This window comes from Lampetra fluviatilis, chromosome 40, assembly GCF_964198595.1.
Source record: "Lampetra fluviatilis chromosome 40, kcLamFluv1.1, whole genome shotgun sequence".
In the NCBI taxonomy this organism is placed as follows: domain Eukaryota; kingdom Metazoa; phylum Chordata; class Hyperoartia; order Petromyzontiformes; family Petromyzontidae; genus Lampetra; species Lampetra fluviatilis.
In genome coordinates this window covers 8,129,956-8,156,652 of record NC_136314.1, presented here as the reverse complement: position 1 = coordinate 8,156,652, position 26,697 = coordinate 8,129,956, and the positions used below count along the sequence as shown (strand labels likewise).

Genomic DNA, 26,697 nt, shown 5'->3' with positions numbered 1-26,697 from the left:
GATGACGCTGATCGTGGTGTTGACATTGATGACGCTGATTGTGATGTTGACATTGATGACACTGATCGTGGTGTTGACATTGATGACGCTGATCATGGACGGGGGCGATATTTACCAGATAAAATACATAAATATGTTTATTTCTGTTCATGTAACACCTATTTCTGTCATTTAGTGTTCTCATTTATTCTGTAATCTTATGATTATTCACTGTCTCATCTTCTTGCATCCTTTTCTTTATGTATTTGTATTACTTAACGAGTGTTTTTACAAGATTTGTCTGTGTTAATGTTTTGCTTTATCTCAACTTTGTGTGATGTGTCCTTGAACCTTGTGGTAGGAAAGGCACTCTATGAATACATCTTATCTATTCTGATGATCATTTTTTCAAAGCTTTAAATTTCTGGATCACCTCCCCATGGACAGTTTCTCGAGCCACTCCTGGGGAGATCGAGATGTTAACAATAATTGTGACCATGATGGTGCTCATGAAAGAACATAATTACAGTGATCTTAAAGATAGCGGCCCTTGTCTATAACCACCTAACATATCACCAGCATCGATTGAAGCAAAGCTTGACTCTGCTGATGAGACCGTGTGTGTCAATAACTTGGTCCAGAGCTTTGCTCGTCTTGAATCAATACTGCTGAAATTACATCAGTCTCAGAAGACATTGCAGCCGATGGGTTACACAAACAATAATAATAATAATGATACCAACTTGGGACTTTGTCTGCTTATAAGCCAACAAAAAAGAAAAACAAAATTCTGGCCTGGACTTTTGCAGATTTGTTCTATCACATCTCATTTTTATGCTATCGGCATACCCCATTTTCATTGATTTTACCCGAAATTAACTCTGTCACTTATGATTGCAAGTTGTTGCGAGTCAGTGACTGCTTTAGTGTTAAAATATGGTGCTGTATTTTTAGGATAGTGTGTTTATAATATAATTTTATGTAGATATCCACATTTATTTAATATTTTTCTTCTGCAGTTTTTATTGAAAATGCAATATTTGATATCTCAAAAACCTGATCTGATAGACAAAAACTGATGCTACATTTGGAATCAGCACCCCAAAATTACCTTAAACCCGTTGGAATACCTTATGCCAGAAAAAGTGTGTTAACCAGTGTTATCCTTGGTATTTACATTCTCCGCAATGATGCTAACGTATAATTTCGAGTTTGCGATAACATCGACGGCGATCGTCCACATCTCCCCAGCGGTGTGCTTGAGAGGCGCGCGGAGCTCCGGCGAGGATGCAGCTCTCCCAGAACTACACGTGGTTGCTGACGGACGTCCTGGGACGAGGCTCCACGGGATGCGTTTACCATGGGCGCCATCGCGTACGCACGCCCCCACCAACGCGCCCCTACTAACTAGAAACTATACAAACTAGTAAACTACTTTTTATTTCACCATTGGAACCTCATTTGCCAGTAAAAAATATGATAATTGTTTTTTTACCCTTCTATCTGGCAACAAAACTTACACCTTTTTTACGAGGAGTCATGTTTGCATAGACCACAATACCTGCAGTCATAATGCAAAAAAAAACATAACTCTGATAATATATGCACTGTCCTTGAAGTTGATTGGTCCACACCCGAGGCAGCTTTCCTTAGAGCCTAGTCTCACATGGGTTGGACCAGATGACTCCAGGTACTCAGGCCCACTGAGCTATGAGCTTCTTTTTCAGAAGCGAACTGGCCACAAGTGATAGCTCAACGTAGTGGCTTATCTATGTATGTTGAACTTCTTTCGCACCGTACGTAGCCAAATGTGCTAATCTAAGGTGCTAATTAACATTTTGAAATGTATAGCAGCCAAATACTGTAAACGTGTGATGTTGATTCTAAATGTGGAGGGGAAAACCAGAGGACCCAGAGAAAAATCCACACGAGCACGGGGCAAGAGACATACAAACTCCAAATATACAGCAGCAGGCGTCAGGGTCAGGATCGAACCCACGACCTCCTGTATAGCAGGCGAGGTAGTTAACATACCGCCACTGTGGCGCCCCAAAAAATAAAAACGCCGAACCAATGTCTGCCACTTATCACCGTGCGTGACTGTGCGATCGTCATATTAACACCGCACAGTGACAGTCTTCAGTTGGAACAGCCCTAAAAGCTGCTCTGGAAATGTATTTAGGCCACGTCGCATCCATTATACCAAACTTTGTCTTCAGCCTGTTTCAAAGGATCATACGAATATAGGCAGGTACAAATGTATACGATGATTATTGTGAATAGGCTTATTTAGTGGAAGTGCTTTACACCGACGACAATCCCTACTCTCAAGCCGGTGTGGCAGCATTACCGAGTGGGAAATTTGGCCCCGAGCTCAGGGCGCTGTGTTGGCTTGCGTCTGACAAGGACGCTCGTCAGAGGCACGGTTGCGGCGGTGGAAACCTTTTGCCTTTTCGCTGCAGACGACGGGAGCGCCCTCGGCCATCAAGGTGCTGAGCGTGGACGGGATGCGTCGCCCCCCGGAGCTGCAGGAGCGGGAGAGCCGGGTCCTGGCCGAGCTGGACCACCCCAACATCGTTCGTCTCCTCGCCGTCGAAGAGGAGGTGGGTGGCGGTGAAGCTCCGAGTGTTCGGGCTGCTGCTGTACATTTCCACGTGGTGATGATGATGGTGATATCGGCCACGTCGTTGGGATATCATTTGCGATGGCCGGGTCACTTCTGAAAAGAGCTGTATAGCTCAGTGGGGCGTTGACCTGGTACCAGCAGTGGAGCTCGGGGGAGGCCTTCGTCATCCAGCAGTGAATCGATCATGGCTGATGGTCAGGCGCAGTGGTGGTGTTGGCCCGCTATGGGGGCGAGATGTTAACTACCTCGCCTGGATTGCAGAAGGTCGTGCGTTCGATCCAGACCCTGACGCCTGTATATTTGGAGTTTGCATGTTCTCCCCGTGGTCGCGTGGATTTTTCTCCGGGTCCTCTTGTTTTTCCCTCCGCATTTAGAATCAACATCGTGCGTTTAGAGTATTTGGCTGCTATTAATTTCCACATGATGATAAGCCACTTCGTTGAGCTATCATTTGTGGCCAGGTTGCTTTTGAAAAATATCTCTATAGCTCAGTGAGGCCTTACCCGGTAAAATAAAAATAGTGGAGTAATAGTTTATATACTCTTTGGTTCTTTCGGTAAAGTCACGGAGGTAGAAATAAAATGAATTAAATCACGACGTTTCGGGCGCAACACAAGCGTCCGTCATCAGGTGGGACAACCACAGCAAGAAACAATTTTGCTGAAGTGGGCAAAAGGGGTTGCTGTAACAAGAGGATATATAGGTAAGAGAGGGGGAGAGGGGGAGCGGCAAGGGGGGAGAGATAGAGAGGGGGGGGGCACCTGATGAGGGACGCTTGTGTTGTGCCCGAAACGTCGTGATTTATTTTTTTTACCTACGCGGCTTTACCAAAAGAACCAAAGAGTATGGATTCCTGCAGTCACGAAAGCTTCAAATGAAAAAGAGTTTATAGTGTTTTCTTATTCGCTTACGCCTTGCGCCGCGGTGGTGAACAACGCCGACTGGCGATGTCTCCTCAGAGCGTGACGCGGCACCGTGTGGTCGTGATGGAGGTGTGCTCCGGCGGGAGCCTCCACTCCATCCTCAACGAGCCCGAGAATGCCTACGGGCTGTCCGAGGACGACTTCCTGCAGGTGCTCAGTGACGTCGGTGAGTTGCTGCCCACTCGCTTTCCATCTACGGGGCAAGGAATTTCACTGAGCGCTCAAATTCCCCGATACAAGACAAAGATCCCCCGTGTAGCCTTAACAGACTGTTGGGGTAAGTGCTCTTAGCGAGCGGGGCCTATGAAGGGCGGCACGGCACGGCAGACAAGGGAGTGGGTGGCCAGCACCACGCCCTGCCACCTTTGTATCCCCCAGCGGCGATGTTATACACACCGCACCAGGTACTCACACATGCGCACGGACAAGCACGTTCTCCCTCCCGTGTTATTACGAGGTCAGCCGTGCGGCAGTCGGCGGGGCTGTTGATAGGAACACGTTACTGGGGGAGAACCTATCGATGCCTCATCCCCACCACGCAAGACGTGAACCCTACCCACTCAGAGCCCCCGACTGAGACTCGGCGAGTCCCGATAGTCGACCTGTTTCGTCGATTATCTCCGCTGACGCCGGTGCTGCCACCGGTGCCGCCGCAGTGGCGGGGATGAACCACCTCCGCGAGAAGGGCATCGTCCACCGAGACCTGAAGCCCGGCAACATCATGCGAGCGTTCCGCGCCGACGGCAAGGCCACCTACAAGCTCACCGACTTCGACACGGCACGCTGGCTGGAGGACGGCGAGCAGTTCGTGTCACTGTGCGGCACGGAGGAGTATCTGGTGAGCGGCGTCACATGCAGCGCGGGGGGGGGGGGAGGGGCGATCCGCTGTCCCACCCCAGCAGAGATCGGAGCCTCGATGCTCATTCAAGTGGCCATTTGTTTTTTTTTTGTCATATATCTGGTTGGTCTATCTGCCTTTATCATTATGTCTTCATCAGACCTCCCGTGTAGCCTGCCAGTCTTCTGTCTGTCTAAAAACCTAGCAAGTTGGCACAGTGTGGAGCGCAGTTGGGGCATGGGCCGGTCGTCTCAGTCGGTCAACCCACGGCACCTGGGTCTGTTCCATGACCTCCTGCCACTTCACGTGGCTTCAAAGTGCATCTGCCCTAGTCTGGGTGATGCCACCACCACTTAGTGGCAAACGGCGATTGTAGTTGTTGTTGCTCACCCGAGCAAACCGCTAGGGTGAGCAACGATGGGTATAAGTGTAAACTCGACACCGACATCCTTCCTTGGCGCTCGTTCTATAAGTACGACCTGGACCCCAGGAATCGACGGTGATCAGTCGCTGATGTCGACCCGACGCTACGGCTCTGACATCACCTGCTGCTGATGATGATCATGATGGTGATGTGGACGATCCTCGCTCCCCCCCCCCCCCCGCAGCACCCGGACATGTACGCACGTGCCGTGCTGCGGACGTCACAGCCGCGCGCGTACCACGCCACCGTGGACCTGTGGAGCATCGGCGTGACGATCTACCACGTGGCCACGGGCTGCCTGCCGTTCCGCCCGCACGCCGGCCCGCGGCGCGACCAGAAGCTCATGTAGGTGGCGAACGCGCGGGGGGGGGACGTAGCGTGTGCGCGCGTGTGTACGTGTGTACGTGTGTACGTGTATTTACGTGTACACTAGGGAGACAAAGGCGGCCGGGCGTGGTATTGGCCACCCACCCCCTCGTGTGCAGTGCCGGCCTTCATAGGTGATTGCTAACAGCACTTGCCCCAACATTTTGTTAAGGCTATACGGGGGATCTTTGTCTTTTGTGTGTATGCATCTGTGTGGGGAGCGGTAGTGTAGCGGTTAGCTCTGCACTACGTGCCCGGCGACCCGAGTTCGATTCCCACTCGTGGACAAAACCAGTGACGATTATCTGAACTGGTCCTGGGCCTCTCCTAGGTTGACTCAACCTCAAATGAGTACCCCTTGCAGTGTGTAAAACATCAGCACGAAGGAGACGAAGGCGGCCGGGCGTGGTGCTGGCCACCCACCCCCTCGTGTGCCGTGCCGGCCTCCATAGGTGTTCGCTAACAGCACTTGCCCAAACAGTCTGTTAAAGATTATGCGAGGGGCCTTTTTCATTTGCGTGTGTGTATGTCTGAACGTGTCTGTGTGTTCAGGCATCAGATCACGACAAGGAAGCCGAAGGGCGCCATCTCGGGCGTGCAGGAGCAAGCGAACGAGAAGATCACGTGGAGCGACACGCTGCCCTCCTCCTGCCTGCTCTCCGAGTGAGCGGCATCATCATCATGATCATTGTCATCGTCGTCATCGTTGTCATTGTCGTCATCGTTGTCATCATTCTCATCGTCATCGGCTGCAGCATCATTGGCATCATCATGGCCGTTGTCATCACCGCTACCATCATCATTATCATCCTCATTATCATCCTCATTTGCTTCATCCAATGTAATCATCATTATTATGGTATCCATCTGCTGCTGGATCAACACTTTTTACATGCCCTGGAAATAACGTTCACCACACATTCACGACAGGGGGAATTAAGTCAGATTTAGTATTTTTTTCATTAGCAGTCATTGTTTTAGCACCAGGCTGAGAACTTCACCTCGCTGCACTTGAGAGCCCAGTTTAAAAACTCAGCCTATGTGAGTCTTTGGGCCTTCATGTGAGTATGAGTCTCTATGTGAATCTATGGGCCTCTATGTGAGTCTATAGGCCTCTATGTGAGTCTCTGGGCCTCTGTGAGTCTATGAGTCTCTATATGATTTTATTGGTCACTGGCGACTGGACTGAGACAATCAACTCACCGCTTGAGTAACTCGGACTCGTCAGGGTCGCGCGACTGAACCCAGGAATGGAGCGCAGGGTCTCAGCGGTGCTGGCTCAACGTCTCGCTGAGGCACCAGGCAACCTCGACGATCGATGGCGATGGTGACCATGGCGGCAGGGTGGTGGCGTAGTGAGCCGCCTCGCAGCGAGAACAGCCTCTGTTCGATTCCTGACTCGGGCGCATTAATGAAATATATCTAACAATGTTGGGGGTGACCAGACCCCCCCACGAGCCCCAGGAAACCCATGGTGGCTGCGCTCCTGCCCCACGCGATCGCGGAGCCGCTGCGTCGAGCTCGTTGATAACGCTCGGTGATCACCGCCTCTTTCATTTCCTTCCTTCCTCTTGCCCCGCTCCCCCTGCAACCTCCACCACGACCGCCACCACCGCCGCTGCCTCCACCGCCACCACCACTACGACCACCACTAACACCGCCACCACCACTACTACCGCCTCTAAAACTGGCACTACGGCCACCACCGACACCACCGCCACCACCACCGCTGCCAACACTGCCGCCACCACCGCTACCACCACCACTACCACCACTACTACCACCACCAAAATCTCCACCACCGCCACCAACACTGCCACCAACACCACCACCACCACCAACATCTCCACCACCGCCACCAACACTGCCGCCACCACTGCCACCACCACTGCTTCCACCATCATCGCCACCGCAACCATCATCGCCACCGCCTCCCCAGGTGCTTGAAGTCTCTGCTGGTGCCCATCCTGGCCAGCGTTCTTGAGGCCGACCCGGGGCAGTGCTGGAGTTTCGATCAGTTCTTTGCGGCGACCAAGGACCTGCTGCAGCGAGAGCTCCTCCACGTCTACAGCCTTCCGCAGCACACGCTGCACCGCGTGTACTACCACGCCCATGACACGTACGTGCTCACTCACTCACTCGCACTCACTCGCACTCTCACTCACACACTTACTCATTCATGCACACACTCACACACTCACCCACACTTACTCACTCTCACTCATGCACACTCTCTCACACACTTACTCATGCATTCACACACTCACACACTCACTCACTCTTTAATGCATGTGGGCCTTAATAAAGATCCCCCCCTTGTAGCCTGTAACAGACTGTTTGGGCAATTGCTGTTAGCGAGCACCTACGAAGGCCGGCACAGCACACTAGGGGGTGGGTGTCCACCACCACGCCCGACCACCGCACCAGGTACTCATTTGAGGCTGGTTCAGATAATTGCCACTGGTATTGGCTGTGAGTGGGAATCGAACTTGGGTCGCTGGATTCGTAGCGTAGCGCAGCGCACTAACCGCTACACTACTGCTCCCCACACACTCACTCACACACTCGCACAAAAAATAAAAACCTCCCGTGTAGCCTTAACAGACTGTGCTGTTCGTGTGAACATGTGAAGAATACGCAATGTATGTGAATATGAGACAGTGGGCCTTAATAAATTACGTCACGAAGCGGTTGTTAAAGAGCCGCATGCGGCTCCGGAGCCGCGGGTCGCTGACCGCTGCCCGAGGACCAGGGCCAGGGGAGGTGACAGGGCAGACCTGGAGAGAGGCGACACTGCCACCACCACCCTCTTCCCCCACCGAGCCACTCCCCCCAACCTCTACGCCGCTCGGTGCAGATTGGTGAAGGGAAGGCCCAGAGCCAGTTCGGGTGTGGTTCGCCACCGACGTCAGCCCTGAGCGGGATTCCAACTCGGGTCGCCGCTTTGGGGAACGGCGCCCAACGGGGCCAGCGCGGCGGCGATGATAAACGCACCGGCGAACGGATTAGTAACGTGGCCGTCGGGTGCACCGCGTCTGGCACCTGCGATTCCCTCCCCCCCCCACCGCCCGCCCCCACGCAGGTGGGCCCAGCTGCAGGAGCTCCTATCGGGCCTCACGGGGGTGACCCCTGACCTCCAGCTGTTCTTCAACGAGGGGCGTCCACTGGCGGCGACGGCGGTGGGGGCGGCGGCGGCTGCCGGGGGCCACCTCCCGGCCACGACCCCGCACGACCCCGTGGTGCTCGCGTCCGCGGGGACTGGGCAAGCGCAGGCCGCCGCTCCCCGGCAGATCGGTGAACGGCGTGAGAATGCGGGACGTCGTGACGATCGCGGGGGGTTCTCGGCGGGGTGCGGAAGGGGAATCTGCGTTTACACCGGGGGGAAATCCGATGGGCCACGAAGATCTTTTTTTTTCACCGGTGTCCCGTAAGCGGCACGGCATCAAAAAGTTACGACAACAAACGATACGTAAAAAAACGATAGGAGTGCAAAGTATAGGAAAGGTAAGACGATAAAATAGGTCACTCCTGTGATGTAATGGTTGGCACACTGCAAAACCACTGCACCACGGCTCTCTACCGTGGGTTAGATAAAGGGCATGGTGGTTATGAATGAGTCAAATGATGACGTCACCCTGCTTCTCTATTTAAGACCGGGAGCAAGTGAGGGCTTCACTATTCTGGCAAATCGCCCGATGATACTGAATGTAATTACCAGCGAAACGTCGTACTCAAAAATTGTAAATGTTGTGGATTCACTCTTCAACACACCGGTGGGCTAAAGTAGTGAACTATTTGTGACACTTTTTTTACTTATTGGCCGTGTCGGGTGGTGGAGGGTTACGACACATTTATAAATAATGCGATCTAACCCAAAAACCTTTATTATGAATGGTTATTATTATTATTATCGCTACGGCTACCACGGGGTACAGTAACGGTTAGGACACTGGACTTGCAATCCCGGGGTCGCCAGTTCGATTCCGTCATCCCGGAGACTGCAACGACGGTGCAGCTTGTTCTTAAATCTGCCTGCCGGCATTTTGTTCCACCCAGCTATAGCAACAACAACAATGAGGTACGCCACGTACGGTGGGGGAAAGCGGGGGTTACTCCCAACTCTTTGTTCTTTCTGTAAAGTCACATTTGCCTTCTATGCTTGGCTCCGCCCCCCTCCCCTCATCTATATAATCCCCTGATTATTGTAGCTCTTGACGGACGCTTGTGTTGCATCCGAAACGTCGTGATTTATTTTTCTCTTTTATTTTCTTTACCTACGTGACTTTACCGAAAGAACCAAGAGTATGGATCCTTGCAGTCACGAAAACTTCAAATCTAGAATTACTCCCAACTGTTCCAAAGAAATTGTTGGCCAGGATAGGCCACAGTACACCCCTGGAGGTGTTCTTTCCCTCTCTCTAGAGCAGGGGTGGGGAACGTCCGGCCCGCGGGCCGTATGAGGCCCGCAAAATCACTTAATGTGACCCTGCCAAGGCAACCGCAGGCAGGACTCGAAATTCAATAAATCTAGGAGCAAACCTGGAAGAGCAGTTGCGAGTAGCAACATCATCAATACCAGCTAACATCACACGCCTCGCCAAAGAGAAGCAGTTCCAGCCATCGCATTAGGGGTGAGTTGATTAAATGTTTGACCAAATATAACAGGCAAATTTTTAAGTTGTTAATTTTGTATGGCCTGCGAATGATGTTATAAATATCCAAAAGGCCCTTGGCAGAAAAAAGGTTCCCCACCACTGTTCTAGAGTTTCGATCAAGCGGAGGCCCCCTTCCGCCAGCAGTGGAGTGAGCAGGCAATTGCAGGGCTGCATCGCTTTGCTTTGCCCTGCTCTGCTCGTTTATAAAAAGAAAACATCCATGTCCCGTCATCTCATCACGACGACATCGTCGTTGGCAGAGTAGTGCGGCGTAACCCATCGTTGTGTTTCTGCTACGTTCCAACGTGTACGCTCCCCACCTTCGCCGTCGACCAGCGCTGACCAGCGTGGTGAAGTATGGTCAAGTAGTCCTCACGACCGACACGGCATTGGGGAGGCCGTCATCCAGCGGGTGGCTTGATAAAAGGGGCACGAGAAAAAAAAGAGGAATTTCCATTCGCAAAAATGCATCACCCCCATGTTAGGCAACGGGCCTCTGGAAGTTGACGTCACAGAACTACTTTGGAGGTCCCGTTCAGTTGCCTCTTACCCACACCTTCTCACGTGCCCTGCCGCTGCAGAGGAGTTCGCCGGATGGCACTCGTGCCGAAACTTTTATTGTTGTAACTTGACACGTAGGAGGCTTTCGCAGACAACGCCGTGAGTTGTGATTGATTTTTTGGGTTAGGCCGCAAGTAATGAGCCCTCCATCACTCGACGCAGCCGAAGCAATCGAACCGTCACGTGTAACAAGCCTTTTAACAACCGCGCCGATCGCTACCGTGTCGGCTAACACCGCTAAATAGAAAGAAAACTCCGGTCATTCTCGCAGCTGCGGCTATTAGCTGGCCGTCGAACAAAGACGGTCACCGCATCGCGCGCTTTCACAATGCGCTTCTGTGGCCGTCTGGAATGCTCTCCCCTTCTGATACTAGGAAGCCGCTGAAGCTATGTGCTTTTAAATCATCGAGATTAAAAAACTCATTTCTTTAGAACTGCTTTTTGTGTTTAGTTTGTTGTCCTTTCCCCGCACCTCCGATTAGCATGGTTGCCTACGTAGGTCAACATGCATACAAGTAAAATCTCATAAACCAGATTTGGCAAAAATATATATTTTAAAAACACCTGAGACTGGGAAAACCCGAGGTGCACTTCGTTGCCTCCTGAACCCAGAACCGCAAGCTGCCACCGAGCGCCTCCTCACCGTCGGGGTTTTGTGCCGTCTTCTATCCCCGCAGAGCTCCACATCCCCACTTTCAGCCGCAACACGGACATGCTGCAGGACGTCCACACGGCACAGGTACGCGTGGCGGACTGCCGTGATTCAGGCCTCCATCCAGGAGTGGATAGACCCTGGCTAGAGGTGATGCCCGTTATGGTGGAGGCTTTGGCAAGGCCTTCATCAAGCAGTGGATTGACCCTGGCTAGATGTTACGGAGGAGGCTTGGCGAGGCCATAATCCAGCAGTGGGTAGACCCTGGCTGGAGACGATGGTGGTGGGCGTGGTGGCTCGGGATGCAACGTCCCCCTGCACTCAACGCTCGCGCGACAGACGACAAAACGCGCGGTTTGTGCACGTGTGTCTTTTTTTCCTCCCTTTCATCCCCGCAGGACGCAGCGAGCGCCGCGATCCAGATCCACCGCCTCTCTGACCGCGTTGCGGAGGAGCAGGTAGTCGCGCGCAGGGCAGCGTCGTGGATCCGGTGAGCCCCCGCGGCCGGCCGATCGTCCGTGCAGCAACGACCTCCCAGGGTTCATCGGCACGCACACACACAAGCCAGCCAGCTAGCCAGCCAACCAATCAATCAACCAGTCTTTATCTGACGTGCCGATATCGCCCTCGACAAAGTGGGCATTGGCGCGCATTTGCGGCGGGAACACGAACGGTGCAGGGGGCACGGAGCACCGAGAATGAGAAAAGGAACTCCGTTTACGACCTCGGCAGCTAACGCCGACTGAGCAGAGTGAATTGCGGCCGGGTGCAAAATAAAGTGCAAGCGTGCGCAACCAATAACGTAAGAAAGGTGAGTGGTAAATAAAATAAATTAAAAGTAAAGAGACAGTTTTTATTAAAACATTTTGATGTTATGGGAAGGGAAGTATGAACAGGTGGGTCTTGCACTGGTGGTAGGCGCGTTCCGCTAGCAGGCAGGCAGGGTGAGGATGTTCCAGATGTTTGGGGCCGTGCTCGAGAAGGCTTCCTTGCTCCCAACATCGGGTGAACAATCCTGGGCTGGGCAAGTCTCAATGCAGCGCGAGGCCGAAAGCGTTCGCACATTCACTCCGTACGTCCGTTAGTAATGAGGTGGTGGAGCGGGGGGGTGGCGGGGGGGCACTGCAACTCTGGAATGATGATCCAGTATGAACGGCATAGATTAAGCGGATGCTACGTCTACTTCACGTTTGTCTCTTTCTCCACGTTGAAAAAGGTTTTTATGCAACACATAGATAGTAATTATGACTTTATAATTGTTTTTATTTCTTAGATTTTTTTACGTGGAGAGGCAGATATGTGAAGGAGAGCCAAGCATGACTATGAGGCACTGTGTGTTAAAACCAGTCCAGAGTTTTTGTCATGTTTGAATCGGTGCTGCTGAATTTAAGGTATGCACTCCCAGAGGGCTGTTGGGGGGTATAAGAAGTACTTTTCTTACACGGTGGCGAGATGTTAACTACCTCGCCTGGTATACTTGGAGTGTGCGTGTCTCTCCCCGTGGTTGCGTGGATTTTTTTCAGGATCCTCCAGTTTTTCCCTCCACGTTTCGAATCAACATTGTGCGTTTAAGAGTAGTTGGCTGCTATACATTTCCACGTGATAAGCCGCTTTGTTGATCTGTCATTTGTGGCAAGTTCGCTTCTGAAAAAGAGCTACATAGCTCTGGGGCCTTACTTGGTATCGTAAAAAAATGTTTAGATTACAATCTTCATTTGAAGCTTTCGTGACTGCAGCAATCCATACTCTTTGGTTCTTTCGGTAAAGTCATGTAGGTATAAAATAAAATAAATCACGACGTTTCGGGCGCAACACAAGCATCCGTCATCAGGTGGGAAAGCAGACCAAAGCATGGTCTTTTTTCCCACCTTTTATACCTACGTGACTTTACCGAAAGAACCAAAGAGTATGTTTAGATTACCTTTATTTTCTGCGTGGAGAGCAGGTTTTGCAGGAGACATCGCTTATCTATTTTGTTATTTATATTCTCCACAATATTACGTACGATTATTTGTTGTTAAATATGAATTAAACTTTCTTACGATTATGTTGTGATGCTCTCATGGACCTGCCCTGTAGAATCCCATCCATGTAGATAAAAAAGTGTGTCCTGTAATGGGGGATTCGCGATAACGCTCATGACGACGATCCAATATGAACTAAAACTTTTGTATAAAAACCTCATTGCTTTCAGGGACGCAACCCTATATAAACCCTATAGAAACCCCATAGAAACCCCATAGAAACCCTATAGAAACCCTATAGAAACCCCATAGAAACCCCATAGAAACCCATTCATCAAAACTGTGTCCGAAACTTGGGAGACCCAAGCCAGGGCATTAAAGGACACTTTCTCGATGTGCAAAGGCATCACGCGCCCCGCAAATCAGCTGTCCTACAGCTTCTTCACCGCTGATTAAACAGACACGGGGCGGAAAGGGTTACACAATCCATGCGGAACCGCGCTCCATCCTGACCAGCTGTAGCTTAATGCCGGCGTTTCCATCTTCTTCTTCCGTACGGCTGCTGATGTAGATGCAGAGCAACATCTAAAAGTTCACATTCAGCTGGTCAAGCCCCAGATAACCGCGTCGACACCAGCAGTGTATCATCGCTGCGATGTCTCCTTCGTATTTGTGGATCGGGCATTGCGTCGTTAGATGTTACCTGGTCTGTTGTGGATGACCACAGTCGCACACTACTGGAGAGCTTTTAATTTTCCATTTGTGCATCAGGTATCCGCACCTACCGTGGTTTTGTGCAGTGGATGCGATTTAGGATGGCCCATGGAATACTCGTGGAAGATCAAACCCCCCAGAGACCTTCTGCGTTGCGTCTTTCAGGAAGTTTCCATGGGAAGAATTAACACTTTTTTCCATCTCGACAAACGCTCCCGACCGTTCGTGGGGGGGGGGGGGTGATACTCTCTCTCTGTCGTTGTTCAAGAGTTGCTTTTCAAACGTCTCGAGACGCTGCCCTTGCCCCCCCCCCCCCCCACCGCGATCTTTCAGCTCCAAGTTCGAGGACGAAACGAGGACGGCGCTGCAGCGGCTGGCCGAGGTGAAGGTGAGACGCGACGCCGCTGGGGACTTGCTGCACAAGACCCGCAGGCTGTGAGTCCCGTCCCGCGATCTCTTCACCCGGGGTAGGGCCTATGGTGGGTGGGGGTTTGGGGGGGTGGGTGGGGTGGTGGGGGGCGGGTTGGGGGGAAGGGGGGACGGGGGGGAAGTTCTCTTGTATCGCATTTGGAAAAAAAGGAACAGCAGGCTACCGTATTTTTCATTTTGTTTTTAGCCATTCCAAGGGGGCATCCAAGTTGGTAGCTGAGTGGAGCAGTCCGCTTGTTCTACCAGAACACCACGTGGTTGTAGTGGGGTAGCTGAGTGGAGCAGTCCGCTTGTTCTACCAGAACACCACGTGGTTGTAGTGGGGTAGCTGAGTGGAGCAGTCCGCTTGTTCTACCAGAACACCACGTGATCGTATTGGGGTAGCTGAGTGGAGCAGTCCGCTTGTTCTACCAGAACACCACGTGATCGTATTGGGGTAGCTGAGTGGAGCAGTCCGCTTGTTCTACCAGAACACCGCGTGGTTGTACTGGGGTAGCTGAGTGGAGCAGTCCGCTTGTTCTACCAGAACACCGCGTGGTTGTACTGGGGTAGCTGAGTGGAGCAGTCCGCTTGTTCTACCAGAACACCACGTGGTAGTACTGGAGTAGCTGAGTGGAGCAGTCCGCTTGTTCAACCAGAACACCGCGTGGTAGTACTGGGGTAGCTGAGTGGAGCAGTCCGCTTGTTCAACCAGAACACCGCGTGGTAGTACTGGGGTAGCTAAGTGGAGCAGTCCGCTTGTTCTACCAGAACACCGCGTGGTTGTACTGGGGTAGCTGAGTGGAGCAGTCCGCTTGTTCTACCAGAACACCACGTGGTTGTACTGGGGTAGCTGAGTGGAGCAGTCCGCTTGTTCTACCAGAACACCGCGTGGTTGTACTGGGGTAGCTGAGTGGAGCAGTCCGCTTGTTCAACCAGAACACCACGTGGTAGTACTGGGGTAGCTGAGTGGAGCAGTCCGCTTGTTCTACCAGAACACCACGTGGTTGTATCGGGGTAGCTGAGTGGAGCAGTCTGCTTGTTCTACCAGAACACCACGTGGTTGTAGTGGGTAGCTGAGTGGCGTAGGCCGCTTGTTCCACCAGAAAACCACGTGGTTGTACTGGGGTAGCTGAGTGGAGCAGTCCGCTTGTTCGTCCACGTGTTGTTGTAGTGACACGGGTGTTGTTGTTGTTGTGACACGGGTGTTGTTGTTGTTGTGGGAACACGGATGAGAGCAGTCCCCACTGTCGTCGAGGTCGCAGAGAGAACCCCGTGGGGGGGGGGGGGGGGATGAAGGATGTTAAAAAGAGGATACAGAAAACTGAAACGGTGAAAACGTAAAATGTGACGGCGAAACAATTTGAGAAGTCAAAATCCACCACAACAGCCGCAGCAGCAGCTTGAAACTTAGACACAGCCGTACGGTCAGCTGTCGAACAGTGAACACAAATAGACAGTGGGCATCGTGCAAGCGGCGATAGGATCTGCAGCACAGGTGGACCTGGCTGCATCACCATCACCCCGCCGACATCATTTCTTCTCCCAGAAATAAATTATGTGCAATGAAAACAGTTCTATCCACCCGTGGATGAAGGCCTCCCCCCGAAGCTGAAACCACCATAACGCGGAGCTCAAACGCGTCTCCTTTTAAAGTGTTTGTGAATTTTGTTTGACATTTTATTTCATCTCCAGGTGCACACTTGCGACGAGGCAGGAGCAGCTCGCGTCCGCTCCGTGCGGGGTCACGGAGGTTGAAGCGGCCGTCCGTTCGGTGAGTGGAGCAGCAGCGGTGGCCCCGATGGCGGCGGTGGCAGCAGCGGGGGCAGCGGAGATTTTTCACGGCGCCTGAAACGCAAACCACGCCCTCGAGACGTGAACGTCGTGCGGAAAGGATGATGGCGATTTAACCCTTTCCCGTTCCGATGACGTACACGTACGTACGATGACGTACGCGTACGTACGTCATCAAAACGAAACTGGAAGAAAAACTAAAATAAAATAGCTTAATCGGTACCGAGGCTCCCGCAAGGTCCATGCGGGAGGGCGTGTGGCACAGTTTGGCGCCAGTTACCGAGGAGCGCGTCGGTCGTGTCGCTACGGCTCTCCGCCGTGAGCACGTCTTTAAAAACAACGGCGTTACCACGCCTCTCTAAATAAAACTCACGCCGAGCCGCTTGCGTGTTCCGAGATTCGGCGGTGAACGGGACACCCACCCCGCAACTTTCAGACCGTCTCGGGACGGGAATAGGCATCTAATAACGAATCGCCAACTTATCACCGCAATTCCGGTAATAATCGTCATTCGGGGACCTCTCCCCCTCCTGAGCTAATGGCAGCGTTATCGGTGACATTTTAGTAACTCGCCAATATGTTAATCTCGTGAAATCCAGAACTCGTGCGCAGCGCAGGTTTACTGTACACGCGTGCATACTGTACAACAACAAAAAACATCAACTTTGCAGAGAGCGAGTACAGCATAGCCTTCGAGGAGTAATTGCATGACTGAGGAGGAGTAATTGCACGACTGAAATACAAGTCAAATTGAGGAGTCAAATTGAAAAATAAAAAGATGAATAATTGCACAAACGTGGGGGGTTGGGGGGTGTGCAATCGTCATCGCTGTTGCAGGCGTGCGGGCGTCTGGAGGAGCTGGAGGGCCGCTTGATGGAGGTGGATGCATCGTGCGCCCCGGGGGGCGACCTCTCGGCCAGCTGGTGCCAGTCCGTGGGCTTCCAGCCGAGTGACTGCTCGTGAGACGACCGCACACGCACGCGCATGCACACATGCACGCGCGCATCAGCACCGGGGCTAGAGCAGTAACGGTGCCCAGGGTTCGGCGGTCCTACGGGTTTGGCCGCGGAGTAGAGAACATCTCTGTTGCCGTGTCGAGGTTTTGCCACGCACTGCTGTCCGCCGTGGCGCGCGACGGTAGGGCGGTAGGAATAATAATATATTAGTTATTTCTAAACTGAACTATTTTTTATTTTACCAGGTAAGACCCACTGAGCTATGTAGGTATTATATTCTTAGGTTTTTTTTCGGTAAAGTCACGTAGGTAAAACATCAAAATTAATGAAAATAAAATAAAATAAAATAAAAACAAAAAATCACGACGTTTCGGAGGCAACACAAGTCTCCGTCATCAGGTGGGACCGTCACAGCCAGATTAGCTGCATCAAAGACTTGTGTTGCCTCCGAAACGTCGTGATTTTTTGTTTTTATTTTATTTTATTTTTATTAATTTTGATGTTTTACCTACGTGACTTTACCGAAAAAACCTAAGAATATGATTCCTTGCAGTCACGAAAGCTTCAAATCTAGAATTATGAGCTATGTAGGTATTTTTCAGAAGCGACCTGGCCACAAATGATAGCTCAACGACGTGGCTTATCACCGCTGCGCTACAAATCTGGCGACCCGAGTTCGATTCCCTCTCACGGCGAACATCAGTGACGGGCCTCCCCTAGATCGACTCGGCCTCAAAAAAGTACCCGATATGATGTGTAAACATCGCCGGTGGGGAGACAAATGCGGCCTTCACAGCTTATAACTCGCTAACAGCACTTGCGCCAGCATTCTGTTGAGCCTTAAACGGGGGGGGACCTTTGTCTTTGTGTCAGCGTGGAGCGACTGGCCGTTCTCGCCAAGCTGTCCCTCGACACCCTCGTTCAGTTCGACCGGGACCTGCAGCAACGCAGTGAGTGATTACGCACGGTTTACATGAAAAAAAATAATAATAACAACCAATTATTTATTCATCCTCCCCCCCCCCCCTGGTGTTATCCCAAACGTGCAATCGATCTCACGAGATGGAAGTCTACGTTCGGGACTGTCGCAAAGAGAGCGCAGCCTATCCGCGTTAGATTATGTGTTTGCAGCCGAATGACGGACGGACCGACAGACCGACGGATGGACCGACCTACAAACCAAATCGTTAGGATGATGGCGGTGTTTGTGCCATTGGTGTTATTTCGTGAAATCAAGCCCTTGGCAGCGTCGCCCCATGTTAGAGAACAGCCTGTGGATGATGACAGCACAGCACTATCGCTGAGGTGCCTTTAGCGATAGTTTTGTAATGAACTTGACGGTAGCGTGTGTGTGTGTAGGTCGACTCGGCCTCAAATTAGTACCTGGTGCCCAAACATCACCACTCGGGAAACACAGGTGGCCGGGCATGATACTAGCCACCGACCCCCTCCTATGCCATTCCGGCCTTCATAGGTGCTTGCTAACAGCACTTGCTGGTACAGTCTATGAAGAATATATGGGGGATCTTTGTCTTTGGGGAGCGGTAGTGTAGTGGTTAGTGCACTGCTCTACAAACCCGGCGACCTGAGTTCAATTCCCGCTCACGGTCAACACCAGTGAAGATTGTCTGAACCGATTCTGGGCCTCCCCTAGGTCGACCCAGTCTCAAATGAGTACCTGGTGCGGTGTGTAAACATCGCCACTTGGGAGACAAAGGCGGTCGGCGTGGTGCTGGCCACCCCACCCCCCTTGCCTGTAGCATTGATGCAAGAAAGCCTGACACTGCTGATGAGAAGCTCCATTGTCAAAATCCACTTCAAAGTTTTGTCACTGAAATCACGCACTCCCAGAAGTCCGTGGCGGCCGCTGAGCTGCGTAAAAAATACTTTTTTTTTACGTGGAGGGACAGACGGACATTGCGTAATTATTCCGCTGAATTTTTATTCTTCCCAACAAAGCTAACGGCTAATCTGAAACGTCTTCGTCGTGCCCGTGTGTCGCAGAGATGTCGGCGATGGACGTGCATATGCATAACCTTGAAAAGTGAGTTGTGAGTGCTGCTACAACGTATGTTGAACATCTTTAGCACCATATGTAGACAACCGTGCTAATTCGAGGTACGGCAGAAGGACAACAAACTAAACATGCACACAAGAAAATCGGTCGATTAGTAGCACGAGCATATAAATGAACTAATAACCAGATCCATTAGATGTATTATCGATGGTCTGGAGTCCATAATAGAGGTTTTTGGGTGTGTTGGAGAGCCAAGCGACAACATTGACAATCTGAGTACGACGTTTTGCCAGTTATTACAACTAGCTTCATCAGGCAACAGCCAGATTTGTCGCATGATGAAGCTAGTTGTAATTACTGGTGAAACGTCGAACTTAGTTTGTAAATGTTGCGGCTTGGCTCTCCAACACACCTAATACTGTACTAGTGACGAATTGGCCACGTTCTGATTACGTGACAACCCTTACTAGTTGGCTGTGTTGGGTGGTGGTGGGTTTTAACGACACATTTATATATTTACGTGATCTAACCCAAAAAACCTCTTATGGATGATATTGGTCGCGAAAGCCTGCTACGTGTTAAACTGATCGTCTGGAGAGTTGCATCTTCGTACGAGAGCATAACGGGGTCCTTTAAACCGGGCCGCACGACAGCATGTTGTGTTTTCATCCAGCAGTGGATCGATCATAGTGTCCCAGTGATGACGACGCCACCGACGATGTTACTGACGCACGCACAACACACGCGGCGTTGTCCTCTCGCAGGCAGAAGCTGGAAGCCAACTTGCAGGAAGCCCTGGCTCTGTTTCACGACAAGGTCAACTCGCAGCACAGCGCCTTCGAACAGAAGTCGTTGGCGTGGCAGCGGTAAGGAGAGATGTGTGTGTCAAGGAGAGATGATGTCCATAATATAGGTTTGTTGGGTTAGACCGCGTAAGTAGAAACGTGTCGTTAAACCCGACACAGCCAATTTGTAATGTTTAGCACGTAAACAGGACATGCCGATTCGTTACTAGTACAGCACTAACCGGTGCGTTGGAGAGAAAATCCACAACATTTACAATCTGAGTACGACGTTCCACTAGTAATTATAATTGCAGCCGGCATGATCAGGCAGACAGCCAGATCTGTGGAGAAATACTCCAGTTTCGTTCCTTAAATAGACAGGTAGATGCGATGACGTCACTTGTGTGAGCCCCACGTGTATTAATGAATGCATATAAATTACAATGCGTATCCATTGTCGTTTGGGTTATTCATATGGTAATCAACGTACGTGACCAATTTTATTCATGATTTTCAGTTTGTTGGGCTATATCATGGGAACTTTTTGCGAGTATCAAAGTATGAAAAATTAGAATAAATTTTACCCTTTCTGTCATCGTCTTTGTATTGTTCGCCTTTTAGCATTCTCTGGTCTGACTAGGCCATAAAGAAGGCTGTCTCTGGTGTAGGCCAGCCAGTTTCAAAGACAACGCCATATATTCAATATCAGAGCATGGTTGTTTGCATGTTCATCACAAGTACGTGTGGTTAATGCAGTACTTGATTCCTTGAAAAAGGTTTCTATTTGGTGTTTGAACATCTTAACACCTATTTTAACACTTTCGTGACTGCAGGGATTAATATCCTTGGTTCTTTCGGTAAAGTCACATAGAAGGTAAATAATAAAATAATAAAAATGTGGATTTCAAACATGATGATGATTGCTTGTGTTGCAGTCGAAACGTCGTGAGAATTTTTATTGTTTTATATTTTTATTTTATTATTTCCCTTCTACGTGACTTTACCGAAAGAACCAAGAATATCTTAACACCTGTTTTATTGCCAGAAAGAATAAAATCTATTCTTATTTTTCGTACTTTCTTGGGTTAGATCGCGTAAATGTAGTTTTGTCGTCTTCACCCGACACAGCCTAATCAGTAAGGTTTCATGAACAAAACGTGCCAATTTGTTGACTGGGCTACTTTGGCACACCCGGCGCGTTGGTGAATTAGTGGGTGAGTGTTGTTGTGACCTGCTGTGTGGTGAGCGAGTTGGTGGGTGAATGTGTTGTTGTGACCTGCAGTGTCGTGAGTGGGTGGGTGAATGTGTTGTTGTGACCTGCAGTGTGGTGAGTGGGTGGGTGGTTGAGTGAATGTGTTGTTGTGACCTGCAGTGTCGTGAGTGGGTGGGTGGTTGAGTGAATGTGTTGTTGTGACCTGCAGTGTCGTGAGTGGGTGAGCAGGTAAGTGAATGTGTTGTTGTGACCTGCAGTGTCGTGAGTGGGCGGGTGGTTGAGTGAGTGTATTGTTGTGACCTGCAGTGTCGTGAGTGGGTGGGTGGGTGAATGTGTTGTTGTGACCTGCAGTGTGGTGAGCGAGTTGATGGGTGAAATTGTCACCTGCAGTGTGGTGAGTGGGTGGGTGGTTGAGTGAGTGTATTGTTGTGATCTGCAGTACGGCGGGTGAGTAGGTGAATGTCTTGTTGTGACCTGCAGTGTGGTGAATGGGTGAGTGTTGTTGTGATCTGCAGTGTGGTGAGTGAGTGGGTGTGTTGTTGTGACCTGCAAATGTGGTGGTTGAATGAGTGAGCGGGTGAGTGTGTTGTTGTGACCTGCGGTGTGTTGAGCGAGTGGGTGACTGAGTGTTGTTGTGATCTGCAGTGTGTTGAGTGGGTGTGTTGTTGTGACCTGCAGTGTGGTGAGTGAGCGGGTGAGTCAGTGTGGGGTGAGACAAAACGGTCAGTCTGGGAAGGCTCCCCACGGCCTGGCGTAGACTGCACGGAGAATCTCTTTGCTCTGTGCCTTGTGTAGCGACGTCAGGAGGCAGGCGGTGTGCAAGTGTTTTACGTCCTGTGTGTTTTTTGCTCGACAGGGAGCTGATGGAACGCAAGGCGGAGGTGCGGGTGATCGGCGCGGACATGGACCAGCTGGGATCTCAACTTAAATCCGTGCAGGAGCAGCTGAGTGCGGTGAGCAGCTGGGGCAGCGTTGCGTCACCGGTGTCACCGTGCATTCTGTTGTATGTATGTTTGTACGTTGAACTTCTTTCGCACCATACGAAGCCAACCGTCCGAAATGGAGGAGCCGAGGAAGGACAACAAACTAAACACAAAAATATTTTGCAGTGATGGTGCAATGATTGCTGCGTGTTGCGTTACGACTGAGTCACTTTGGGGTGTGGTTTTTAAAGTATCGACAAAATTCGGACCGCGATGCCGGCACACGACGCCCGCCTCTTCCGAATGATGTCGCGGGATCTTTAACGTGCGCGGTGAAGCAGAGAGGCGCGCAGCATCTGTTTTTGTTACCGCACCGTGCAGTATTAACCAGGGCGGCCGCTGAAATCGAACCGCGAACCCCTTCAATGAGCGGCGAATGCACCACCCGTTGGTCCGCGTCACCATTGACGAGGGCCTCCCCATGGCCACGTCGGTCGTTGGGGTTACCCGACGTGCTTTGCCACGCCGGTCAATGTGTGCTGGTGAATGCTGGCGGCGTGGACGCAGGAGCACCGCCCTCTGCTGCATCCTCCATGTAGCCCTGCGGCAGCAGCAGCAGTAGCCTGTGACACCTGTGGTGCATTGTGGTTGGAGCGGTGGTAGTGTAGTGGTTAGCGCAATGGGGAGTGGTAGGGTAGCGGTTAGTGCTATGGGGAGCGGTAGGGTAGCGGTTAGTGCGCTGCGCCACGAACCCGGCGACCCGAGTTCGATTCCCGCTCACGGCCACCAACACCAGCGACACCTATCTGAAACGGTCCTGGGCCCACCCCTCAGTTGATTCAGCCTCAAATTATTACTCGGTGCGATGTGCAAACATCGCCACTAGGCAGACGAAGGTGGCCGGGCGTAGTGCTGGCCACCCTCATGTGCCGCGCTAGGCCTTAATAGGTGTTACTCGCGAACAGCACTTGCCCCAACAGTCTGTTCAGGCTACACGTGGGCTCTTTCATGGTGGTTGCCTGGCCTAGGAGCTATATTCAGGCTCCATTCCTGCTTAGCTCCCGAGATGTGACGAGATCGAGCGCAGGCGGGTGATTGGGTCGTGAGCGGCGGATTAATGTAGCCATGGGCGAGTGTATGCCAGAGATGGAGTGGTGGCGCAACGGTTAGCGCACTTCGCTATGATGGCCCGGAAACTTGAGTTAAATTGCTGGCCACGGCTAACATCAGTGGCGAATGATAGCTGAAATGTTTCTAGGCCTCACCACTATCGTTGGGCCAATGGAAATTGCTCGATGATGATGGCTTTTGGTTATTACGGGCAGCAGGTGTCGAGCAATGGTTGACACTTGTTCCTCGCAGCAAGGAGGAGTGCCTGGGTTCGATTACCGACTCTGGCACCTTTCTGCGTGGAGTTTATACGTTCGTTCTCCCCCTTGTTCTGTATGGGTTTCCTCCAGGTTCTCAGGTTCCCTCCCGTAGCAACAAAAAACTGGTATCGGCTCAAAATCACATCCCGGTGCAGAACAATTGACCAGAAAATTACTCAACTGGGATTAAACACACAGCAGCTAGCAATACCCCCCCCCCTCTCTCCACCACTGCAAAAACATGGCAGGCACCCTCCTGACAAAGCATCTTGAGACTCGGCGATGCTTTCCTGGGTTAAACAGCATAGTCATGATACGAACAATAAATAGTAACGATGATGGTGATGTTGTGATCGTAATAGCTATGGCGATGATCATGATGATGATGGCGATGATTGTGATAATTTGCCTGTCGCCCAACAGCTTCAAGATCAGTGTTTTGAAAGTCTCGAGAAGATGGCGACGATGGCCCCACCGTCCAAGCACCTGGCGGCGTACAAGGACGTGTCGAGAGAGTGCGTCGCAGCGCACAGTCACACGTGCCCAGCGGAGACACAGATCCCCGCCGCGTAGCCGACACGCAGGATGTTGGGGGCGGGTGCCATTCGCGAGCAGCGTCCAAACGAAGGCCCCACGCGGCGCGTGATCCGGTGTGGTGTGGCCAGCCACCACGCCAGTGCTGATGTTCACACACCGCCCCAGGTTTCTTATTTGAGGCTGAGTCGACCTAAGAGAGGCCCGGAACCGGTTAGGATGTTCTTCACCGATGTTGGCTGCGAGCGGGAATCAAACTAGGGTCACCGGATTCATAGCACAGTAAGCTAACCCCTGCACCATCACTCCCCGAGCAAAACAAAGACAAGATAAAGATCCCCCGTATAGCCTTGGCAGACTTGGGGCAAGTGTGGTTAGCGAGCACCTATGAAGGCTGACACGGTGCACAAGGGGGTGGGTGGCCAACACCGCGCCCGGCCGCCTTTGTCTCCCCAGTGGTGATGTTTACGCACCACACCAAGTACTCATTTGAGGCTGAGTCGACCTAAGGGATGCCCAGAACCAGTTAAGTTAGTCCTCACCGGTGTTGTCTCTGAGTAGGAATCGAACTCGGGTCACACACATGCACAGGCACACACACAGATGCAAACACGCACGCAAGCACAGACCTGCACACACCAACTAAAAGCCAAAAATCGTGACTTCTAAAGTCAGTGAATATATTGTGTTGCAGGATCAAGATGCATAAGCAGAAGGAAGGACTGAAGGAAAGTTGCGAAGATATGTTGGGCGAACAGGTGGATCTGCTTAAACGGCGAGTAGCTTCCACGCGCGATCCGAGGTTCAGTTCCAGGAAACGTGAACTCGGAGTGAAGTGTGTACGCGTGTGTATGTATGTTGAACTTCTTTCGCACCGTACGTAGCCAACCTTGCTAATCGGAGGTGGACAGCAAACAAAAAACAACGATGAGCAGGTCTGCTGCTGATAATAATAATAATCGGACAAATCTGCCTCCTTCACATATCCGTCCTTCCACGTCGAAAAATAAAAGCATTTTATTTTGTTGACACATCCCATCAGCCGCACGGCCACCTCGAGCAAAGAGACTGCAGGTTTAACCTTGGAGGGCCCTCCCTGCTCAGTGAAGCGCAAACACACCCTGCACAGTTGTTTGCTGCTTTGGCAATGATTAAAGAAGTAGAATGTGGAAGCCGCAGGGTAGGTGCTGCTTGCAAGCAGTGTTATTGATCCTCAGCTCGTCTGTTTCTTTGTGAATGATCGACAGACTCGTCGTATACTGAGTAGATTTGTCAACTTTCCAGAGGGTGGCGGGCGAGAGAGGGGTGGGATTTGAGAATGAAGGGGGCCTACAAAAAGTAATGGGCTTTCACAACCAATGTGATTCACAATTGATTTTCGGGTAAGTAAAATATGGCATACCAATGGCATGGTGCTGCTTTGTAATCGTTGTGTTACAGAGTTCAATTACGGGTACGTCTTGAACTTAGGCTCAATTATGTCTTAAGCGAAGCACGCAGGGAATTACTTCAAACCCCCTTCTATCTGCTCCTTCTATCCTCTTCTCCGTCCTTTCTGGAACTTTCCCTGCCTCTCCACCAACCCCCCTTCGTGTTATTTTGGTTGCTTTCCCCCGGGCTCTTTAAACAATGACCCCGACGACCAATCAGATTTCAATGGTTCCCCACCTTCCAATAAGATTGTGCGCCCTACATCGAATCCCCCTGCCCCACTCCCCCCGTGATATTTCCTGGCCAATGACAGTCGGGCGCGTGATTTGAACTCGCAAGCCTATAGGCCCCGGTGAGCGTATATTTGCGTGTTTCTTAATAGGCGTTGTCTCTCAGGTTTACATGTATTGTGTATAAGCATGATTTTAGATTATTTTGAATATTTTTTGCTGCTATAAATATCCACGTGATTAAGATGGATTTTTCTCCTGGTCATCCGGTTTTTCCACACACATTCAGAATCAACATCTTGCATTTAGAGTATTTGGCTGCTATACATTTCCACGCGATCAATCGCTTCTGTTGGGCTATCATTTGTGGCCAGGTCACTCCTGAAAGATAAACTGATAGCTCAGTGGGCTTTACCTGGTAAGATAAAAAAAAGATATGTTTTTATTTGTATATTTTTTGAAGTCATTTGTTTACCTTTCCTATACTTTGCACTGCTATAGTGTTTTTGTATTATTGGTTGTAACGTTCTGACCTGCCCCTACTGAACATCTGTGAAAAAGAGCTTCATAACTCATCGGATTCCTCCAGTCTAAATATTCTGATTCTGAAACTTTGTTGAGAGAGACAATGTGAATGAGAGAGAGAGAGAGAATCATCACATTTCCCACATTTCCCCACGAGTGTCTGTTGTAACCCGGTGCCTCCCGTCTCTCTGCAGGTTTAGCAACATCACCAACCTGACCCTGGACTCCGAGGTGCCAGCGACTGCGTGAAACCCGAGTAACCACGTGACCAAAGCATTCGGCAAAAAAACAGCCAAAACAACGCGAAGCTTTAACAACTGTCCAGGGTCATGAGAACGTTTTGGTCAAATAATTCCAAGTTGTCAGCACCTCCTCACAACACAGAAACTGTTAACTCTTTCCCGTTGCGATGACATACGTGTAATTCATCAGTTTTTATTCCGGTTCCGTTCTGATGACGTGTACTAACTTTGTAACTTCATCGGTAACTTTATCGGTACCGAGGCACCCACAAGGTCCATGCGGGGAGGGTGTGTGGCATAGTTTGGCGCCAGCTATCGTAGAGTGCGGTCGTGTCGCTACGGTTCTCTGCGGTGAGTACAATGTCTTTAAAAACAACGGCGCTACTACGCCTCTCTAGATAACATTAACGCTGAACCGCTTGCGGCGAACGGTGGACCCACCCTGCAACTTGCAGACGTCTCGGAATGGGAAAGGGTTAACAATGTGAAAATAAATACAGGGTGTTTCAAAAAGATGGCCCGATTTGAAATCGCTATATCATTGCAACCACAAACCGCCCATGAATG

The 26,697-nt window shown here is 51.0% G+C and overlaps 1 protein-coding gene and 1 long non-coding RNA gene across 2 annotated transcripts; one reads left to right on the top strand and one right to left on the bottom strand.

Moving 5' to 3' along the window:
• Positions 1-476: 476 nt before the first annotated feature.
• On the top strand, positions 477-26,697 carry LOC144946261 (serine/threonine-protein kinase TBK1-like). Its single transcript, XM_078875155.1, has 21 exons — positions 477-507; positions 1,244-1,353; positions 2,442-2,582; positions 3,565-3,694; positions 4,185-4,366; positions 4,975-5,135; positions 5,709-5,819; positions 7,096-7,275; positions 8,239-8,450; positions 11,050-11,111; positions 11,423-11,514; positions 14,036-14,137; positions 15,806-15,884; positions 16,742-16,863; positions 17,734-17,810; positions 18,865-18,904; positions 19,642-19,743; positions 21,732-21,828; positions 23,592-23,683; positions 24,397-24,477; positions 26,083-26,697. The coding sequence occupies exons 1-21, from the start codon at positions 477-479 to the stop codon at positions 26,135-26,137; spliced, it is 2,259 nt and encodes a 752-aa protein (XP_078731281.1). The 3' UTR covers positions 26,138-26,697.
• LOC144946292 (uncharacterized) lies at positions 8,497-11,047 on the bottom strand. Its single transcript, XR_013639800.1, has 3 exons — positions 11,016-11,047; positions 10,132-10,227; positions 8,497-8,520 (listed from the first exon to the last, which is right to left on the bottom strand). It is a non-coding gene; the product is annotated as an uncharacterized LOC144946292 (long non-coding RNA).

Bases quoted from the DNA above. Each gene is read 5' to 3' on its own strand.
- LOC144946261 (XM_078875155.1), top strand. From the start codon at position 477: ATGATGGTGCTCATGAAAGAACATAATTACA. The intron at 8,451-11,049 runs GTGAACGGCGTG...CTATCCCCGCAG, and splicing joins CGCCGCTCCCCGGCAGATCG to AGCTCCACATCCCCACTTTC. The intron at 14,138-15,805 runs GTGAGTCCCGTC...TTTCATCTCCAG, and splicing joins CTGCACAAGACCCGCAGGCT to GTGCACACTTGCGACGAGGC.